Here is an 8,716-nt window from a genome sequence, read left to right as displayed (position 1 = left end):
CAGCTTAAATTCCACTCACCCAGCTGCACTGCCTCTCCTTATCTCCGGGCCAAGGGTGAAAGGGAAGCAAGTCTCCGTCTAGTGCCTGGGTGAGCTCCTGGGTCCTAGCACCTGGGTGCCCAAGCAATATGGTTTCAGGGCTTCAGCTTTTCCTTGCAGCTGGAATTCTGCTCACCCGCTGTGCTGCCTCTCCTTATCTCCAGGGTGGGCCAAGTGGGGAAGGGAAGCAGGTCTCCTTCTGGCTGCTGGTCGCTGTTGCTGGTCACTCCTGGAGCGGATCAGAGCTCCCCTATCGGAATTCCTTAAACTCTGATTCTCCCCAAATGCTGATTCTCCTTCAGTTATCCTCCTCCTAGTGAGTCTAGGATGTTCTCATTTGGGTTGAAAGTCACAGTATGTAAGACCACAGACCATATTCAGTCTTATAATTCTGTGTGAGTTTGGAGGTAGTAATTACAGCGTCTTCACTCTGCCGCCATCTTGCCAGAACCCCTAAAATGTATTTTTTACTGACAAATTCCAAACAATGACTGACCAGAGAATGAAATGGAGGCAGATGTGTCCAGAAAAAATATCTTCTATTCAAAACTGTAAAGATCTGAGATCTTATGGAGGCACCTGAGAAAGACACCACTGTGAATGTCTACAGAATAGGAAAGATAAGAGTATGGCATCTATGTGGAAAAGACAAGTGAATGTCAAGAAATCAGAATTTATTTAGACTAAACAACTACTGTTAATTTCTCTTATAAAATGATAAATAAAAACTATGATGAAGTATTGGCTTTGTGGAAATAGTAAAATTAATAATAAGTGTACATTATATTTCTCTAGTTTTCTTAACCTCAAGAAAATTTCAATTCAAAGATCATGATTTTCAAGTGACTTTTAAGCGATAAATAGTTTTTAACATTATTTTTGCCAAGTACTCAAAGAAAATACACTACTTTCTACCAACTAACCATACTAACCATGTAAACTTCGAATTTTAAATAATAATTGAGGGTATAACTAATAATCATTTTATTCTAAAACAAGTCAAAAGTTTTACCTTAAAATGTCTTACCTGGTTTAAAATAAACACTTAAATTTATTTACCTATTTTAAAATAAACACTGATTTACTAAAAGTCAAAGTTTTTGAAATTAAAACAAAAAATTTGTGTACTAATAATTTTCCAAGAACACAGTAGGTAATTCAGGCCCTTGTCCAGGAAACTGTATACTCAACTTTTCTTCCTCTAACGATGAATAAAGTCCTTTAGTTTTGTTATCTCATTTTTCACTAAGATATATATAAAATAAAGTAAGTATCCTTACTAGATTCAGTAAGATAAGATACAAATTGGACTGAACTGGCAAAAGCTATAATATTACATAATTGTAAAGATTTGCTGTTCTCATATTTACATGTAACTCTGATTTGCTCCCCACAAATTGGTATTCAACTGAGATTTCTGTAATGAATAAATAAGACTTTGTAACTGATGTCTAGAATCTTAATAACATCTACAGAAGTTTGATGGCTCTTGGGGAAGGTACTAGAGTTAAGAGTAACTAAATGATTCAGTCTTTGGGGATGGTATGCACCTTCATTCGCAGAAGACACATAGTGGGGTCAGAGTACTCATGGATAAACAGCATTCCTTTTTTCAGTAGAAGAAAACTTATATGTTATCACAGTTTGTGACACACCTTTCGCTTGTTGCCCTTCCACAAACACAGAGGAGCAAAGAGGGATTGATTCAGTCTTTGAATCCTTTGTGTCATGACCTGTACTATTTCTATTCACCCTGACTTTAACATAAGAAAATGCTATCTATGGTCAAAGTCTTTGTACATTCAATACATTTATTTTGGAGTAAGAAAGTTCTAATGCTATTTTTACTGACTGACAATATTTATTTATGTTTTGAAGCTCAATATGTAGATCATCATCAATTCTGTACTCCCAATTCATTAGCCATCTCAGTGTTATCCAAAGACTGCTCAGATAGCAATTTTTCTAGCTGTACCAACCTCAGGCTGAATATATAGCAAAACAAAACAAAATAAACAAACCCCAGAATGAAGAAGATTTGGATTTCAATTCCCAGAGCCAAAGTACCAGTTTTCAGAATCAGAGTCACAGAAAACTTTCATCCTACACATATATAATTCACAAGTGTAATAGGTAGAAACTTAGAGTTCTGACAGTAAAATTGTTGTCTGCTTTATCTTTATTTATTTACTTCATGTATTTGAAAATAGTATCAACAAGACTTTTTCGTATAAATGCTCTAACAATAGATAACCTTCCCAACTTGACTTGATTTTATGAAAGCATACTCTCTTGCTCTTACTCCCTCTCTCAGTTTATGCATATATACGAAGTATATAAATAAAAACCTAAAAGCAAAATCTGTATATATAATATCACCTACTATCAAAAAGATATCCCCTTAAAAGAAGAAAAATTTTATATAGATTCTTAAATTAGAATTTAAGTATATATGAAGATAAGAAATAGTTGAGAAGCAAATAATAAACAGTATTAACTTACATTTTCTTTTTTTGATTAATTTCTGTCTGGATTTATATATCATTATGTAAAACTTGAATTAGAATCTGGATTTCAAGATAGTCTTCCATATTGAAATGTAAAAAAGATCCAAAGATGATTACTCTTACAGTGCAAACAAACCTAACATTTACACAGTAATACAAAAACAATAACAGAATTTCATACAGAAAACAGGTGTTTTAGTGTGGGTATAATATTTATAAGCAGTCTGTTTCTTAATCTGTCATAAAGGAATTCTGACTCTAATATGATAGTTTTTCTTTTTTTATATGCATATCACATATGTGACAATTTTTTTAAAGATTTATTTATTTATGCATACAGATCTGGAGTATAGGCCAGAGGTGCAGTGGTGGTGACAGGATTCATCAGAGACAGAGTGGGGAGTGGAATAGGCAGAACTGACAAAGAACACTGCTGAGGGGAGCAGTGGGTAAGTCAGGAGAGATCTGCCATGCCATGTGGATCACCACCAGGGCAGGGATCGACCTCATGCTGAAGTGGTTTTAGCTTCTTAGTGCTGTGCTTTAACCTGCTGTGCCACCAGGGAGGGTCCCACATATGCAACAATTTTTAAAAAATCTTTTTCATTTTTTTCTGTGTAGAAGAACTGGGTGTAGACCAGAGATGTGGGGAGGTGAGAGGACTCACCTGAGACAGAGAGATGAACAGAACAAGCAGATTTACTGAAATACACTAATAAGGGGAGCAGCAGGTGAGACAGGAGAGGTCTGCTGCACCATATGTGAGTTAGTTTCCTGACCAGGGATTGAACTTAGGCTGTAGTGGTAATAGTACAGAGACTTAACCCCCAGACCACCAGGGAAGCCTCTTATAATAACTTTCCTCAATCAAAATGTAATAATATATGAAATTTTAACCAGGAGTAGTACAGAAAGATGTATAATGTTTTTTCTGGGCTCACAAATTACCTTTAATTTCAACATATCCACAGAGTAATGTTACTTGAAATTTTAAAAGAAAGTGAAAACTAATTCTTCACAGAATTGTAAACAACAATCCCAATAATCCTTTAGTTTACTGAATAAATTGTAAATATGTACTTACTGCAAACAGAATTTTGAGGTAACCAGCTAACCAATTCCCTTTGGAAAGTTATGAACAAATGTGGCTGTTATAATTATAAATCAGAATTTTATTATACTACCTAAATGTAACTCAAAGTTTCCATGGAATTCTGGAAGAAACATATACACTCAGCTGAATGCCACCATCTAAATTATCATAATGCTACCCATTACTATTTTGCTTTCTTCCCAGTAAATGTCTGTCATTATTCAGTGAAATAGAACAGATAATTTACTTTTATATACTAAGAAACTACCCCAAGACTTCTTAGCAGCATGAAACACCACCCAAATCCAAGAAGAATGTCAGCAAATACATACTTATTTCTAGTGACTTGATAACAAGGAGGAAAATATTCCCTACCTCTCCACTTACCTAAAAGTTTTGCAATAACATACAGAGCTTGTCCCCAAAGAAAGAGTTTTCCATCACGGCCACAATTGCTAGGAAATCGCTTTTGACTACCAGGGTTTCTTTTTTCATATTCCACAAAATCAGCTGGCACATAATAGTACTTTGGTATGACAGGATAACCTGTACAATTAAAAAATATATATTAAAAATCTAAGAAATCAGTACCATCATCCAATTTTCCCAGAAAGAGAAAGGAGGTAACAGATTTGATAGGACAAAGAAAAGTGGGTATTTCGATTCCTTTCAAAAACTGCCGGTGGAACATGTGGAAATGGAACAGGTGGAAATATCTTGACTTTAAAACACTAATTTGACAAGATGTGTACATATTTCCCTTTAAGAATATTACATTTTAACACCCTAACATGAATCAACAAATACATAGTGAGCAAATACTTAGAACCATTAAAGAAGCTATTTTAATAGGGCTAGTTTACAGAAGCTTTACAAGCGAAAAACTGTCATCTTAAGGGAAGAATTGGGACCCTGCGTCACTGCTTAGAGCAAAGAAATCTTCATTCTAAACATTAAGCTCAATTTCTACCATTCAATAGCATGAGGAGAAAAATCCCTCTTTCCCTGTGGAAATTATTTAAAGAGCAGACTAACTGAAGATGACATGAGGTGGGGCAGTAGCCTACTAGAGCGCTACTGAGGACGTCTGACAATGGCAGCTGAGGAAAACTCAGTTTTCCTATCAGTAGTGTATAGATTCCCCTAAAATTTCATTTATTTTCATGCATCAACCAATAGTGTCTACAACCAGTAGAACCATTTGTGTCTACAAACCAGTTAAAAAACAAGTCTATGATGCGTAAAGACAAGTTTGAACAGCACTCTGTAAACATCACATAATCTAAAGAACAGTACAAGAAACTACAAAACTACCACTTCCATGCAGCAATAACCTACCACTGAACATAACAAAACTGGATGCATGGAATTTATAATATTATATTTATTACAACACATATTACTGCATTATATTTCACAATGGAGAATGATTAGTTGGGGCCTACAGTCATAAAAAACTGCTTTAAAAAAGTAATATCTATTTGGAATTCAGTGCTTATATGCGTATGTCACAACTTTAACATTATAAGTTTTTACTTGTGGAAGACCCAAGACAATATCATAAACTTCTTAAGAGTTGGGAATGGGGCTCCGTGCTGGACTACTAGTTTCTGTGACTTATCTCTAAGCCCATCATCAGTCTTTTACCCATCATGTTCTCATGAGGCTAAGTTCTTATTTTACTAATACTTCTAAACCCACACAACTTTTCTGGAATTCTTTTGAGAACTAATTTTTATTATACAGAAAAATTAATTAGGTTATTTTATGATTCCTGCTGGTATTTAAATGAAATCAATATACTCTTACTCATAAGACTTGGTCCCCTGGCCATTTATAAAATCTTTAGTCCATCCTCAAAGACATTTAAGCTCCAGCACAAACACTTAAAATAACATGTTAAAAGTCTTATACGCAACTCCAGAGAGGTGCCGGATGTCACTGGCAATGCTAGTACCTTTATGCTGGTCAAAGACTTTATAGAAGGCAGCACTAAACTGAACACAGCATTTCTAGGGACCGGGATAAAAATCAGCCACTTACATTATTTTCATGATACATAGGGAAAAGCAGTTACACAGTAGGCAGCAAACTGGAAATTCTCTGTCAACCTGGCAAACTATGCTGTAATTATTACCACCATGAACATCTGAATTTATCTCTGTCTTAACTAATAAATTCCCCTTATTAGTCCCTACTTGAGAACCTATTCATTTTTTCAATTTAATATGAGTTAGTCTGTTTAAAAAGTAATCACCTATATACTTCAAAACAGCATAAAAGAAATACAGGAAGAATTTGGGGGAAAATTTCAACTATACCTTCTGTGGTCTGATGCAGTACTGGAGTCAGAAGATCTTGATATTCCTTTACTTGTTTGGGATTGCCTCTAAAAACTCCTAAAATGTAAAATGCAAAATCCAATAGCATCAGAAAATTGACAAACTTTTAACTTTGAAAAATCTATTTGTAAATGTCCAGTTGTAATATCTTGCTAACTTTCTACGATAATGATAAAAGGTAAAATGTAAAAAGGTAATGTAAACATGTGATCTTTTTCCAGGAAATTGATTTTAGAAAGTATTGTTATAAACCCAAAGAGTCAAAAACATTGTTGGAATCAATTGAAGATCTAGCTAAAGTTACAGGTTATGATGCCAACCACATAAAGCAGTGGCACTCCTTTACACTAATTATTAAGCATTGGGAAAAGAAACAAAGAAAACTACCCCATCTTCAGTAGCACCCAGACAATAAAACCCTTAGGATAAATTTAACCAAGGGAAGTGAAAGATTTGCACAACAGAATCTACATAAGACTTTGAAGAAAGAAATTGAAGAAGATACAATCCAATTTAAAAAAAAGTCTGCATTTGTGGATCAGAAGAATTAATATTGCTAAGATGACAAAACTACACAAAATTATCTACAGATTCAATGCAATCCTTATCAAAATACCAAAGGCATTTTTCACAGAAATTGAACAATCCAAAAATTTGCATGGAACTACAAAGATCCAAAATGGCCAAAATAATACTGAGGAAAAACAACAGAGTTAACATACTTGCAGGTTTTAAACTATACTGCAACAATACTGCCAAGCCATAGTGGTACTATTTTTATCTGCCTATAAAAATACATATAAAACCAACAGAAAAAAACAGAGAGCCCAAAATTAAATATGGACACATATAGTCAATTAAAATTTGCCAAGAGAACTAATTAACAACCAATGTGAGAAGGATAATCTCTTCAACAATAATTTAGGGAAAACTATAAAAGCAAATAAATACAGGACAATGAAAGTTGACCTCATCTCATATCATTTACAAAAATAAACTCAAAATAAATAAAAGAATTAAACACCTACTACCATACAACTCCTAGAAGAAAACACAGAAGTTCATCTTCTTAACAATGATTTTTTTAACATAAAGCCAAGAGCACAAACCAAAAAAGCAAAATAAACAATGGAACTACATCAAATTCCAAAGCTTCAAAAACAACAAGGTAGAGTTTTAGAAACCATTTATTGGTTAATATCATATATACATATGTGTGTGTGTGTGTATATATATATATATATATATATATATATATATATATATATATATATATATAAAATGTATTAATTTTCTCTATATATAGATAAAATTTTATATACAACATAATAACAAAAACAAATAATCCAATTAATAAATGAGTAGAGGTCCCTCCCTGGTGGTATAATGAGCCAAAGTACAGCCCTGTGAAGCTAGCTGCAGCCGCTTCAGCACAAGTTCATCCCAGGCTAGGGAGGTGACCCACATGGTGTGGCAGACCTCTCCTGACCTGCCTGCTGCTCCCCTCAGCAGATTCATCAATCTGCCTGTTCTGCTCCTCACTCTGTCACTGTTGAATCTTCTACCGCCCTTGCACTTCTGCCCTGTATCCCATAAATAAATCTTTACAAAATAATAAAATAAATGAGTAGAAGTGCTAAGTAAATATCTTTCTAAAAAGATTCTCAAAATGGCCAATAGGCACATGAAAGATGCATTTCATCTTTTATCATCAAGGAAATGGAAATCAAAACCACAAGGAGAGGTTACTTCACACCTGCTGGAACAGCTGTCATCAAGAACACAAAGCACAACAGGTGCTGATGAGGCACTGGTAAAAGATAATCATTTCACACTGCTGAGGAGAATGTAATTAGCCTAACCACTATGGAAAACTGTATAGTGTTTCACCCCCAAAATTAAAACTAGATCTATCAGACTACCTCTGAGTATACAGTCAAAAGAAATGAAAATATGACTTCAATGAGGTCTATGAATACTTTGTTTACCCCATCACCCATAAAAGCCAAGTACAGGAACAACCCAAATTCCTATCAATGGATGAATGGTTTTTAGAGATACTTTACAAGCAAACTGGAGGATTAATCATCAATTATACTCAAGCAGATAGCCAGACAAAGGAAGAAATGAACTAAATTATATCATTTATATGTGGAATTTTTAAAAGTCAAGCTTATCTTAAAAAAAAAAAAAGACAGTAAAATGGTAGTTATAAGGGAATGGGGTTTGATATAATGAAAAGTAGTAAGTCATGGGAATCCAATATACAGTACATTGTATAATAAATACATAGTTAATTTATTACGCTATAATGATACAATGTGGTACTGTTTTAATGGCAATCATATTACAATATAGATGCATCAAAACAAGTTATATCATTTAAATTTACAAAATGTAACAACTAATTTATCTAGTTAAAGGTGACACAAGCTATGCAACGTCTATCGTCTGACAGGTTCTGGGTAGATCGGGAAAAGCTCTGAAAAATCAGACTTTCCGCTGCTAACTTATGTTATGACCTCCCTTTTTTGTATAATCATAATATCAAAATATTCTGAGCAACCATCAGTTTACAACTGGATTCTTACCTGGTTCAGGCAAGCTGCCCCAGGGCGAGAAATTGCTCTGTCTCCTGAGACAAAAGGCAAGCCCCAGGAGAAATAAGACCCCAGGACATAAAAACCCCTGGGAAGCTTCCTTGGTTTCTTTGAATAAAAAAGCAAACCTCAGAT

The 8,716-nt window shown here is 34.2% G+C and overlaps 1 protein-coding gene across 3 annotated transcripts in view; it reads right to left on the bottom strand.

The window, feature by feature from the left end:
* The window catches only part of PHKB (phosphorylase kinase, beta), a 199,894-nt gene that overhangs the window by 98,299 nt on the left and 92,879 nt on the right, over positions 1-8,716 (bottom strand). For all 3 annotated transcript variants that reach the window (XM_004690319.2, XM_012730657.1, XM_012730656.1), the window contains 2 exons: positions 5,961-6,038; positions 4,027-4,185 (listed from right to left, as the gene is read on the bottom strand). In XM_004690319.2, coding sequence (XP_004690376.1) covers positions 4,027-4,185; positions 5,961-6,038 — 237 coding nt within the window. The remainder of the gene's footprint in view (positions 1-4,026; positions 4,186-5,960; positions 6,039-8,716) is intronic.

This window comes from Condylura cristata, unplaced genomic scaffold (assembly GCF_000260355.1).
Source record: "Condylura cristata isolate star-nosed mole 26May11 unplaced genomic scaffold, ConCri1.0 scaffold00028, whole genome shotgun sequence".
In the NCBI taxonomy this organism is placed as follows: Eukaryota; Metazoa; Chordata; class Mammalia; order Eulipotyphla; family Talpidae; genus Condylura; species Condylura cristata.
This window is presented reverse-complemented; position numbering and strand designations above follow the sequence as displayed.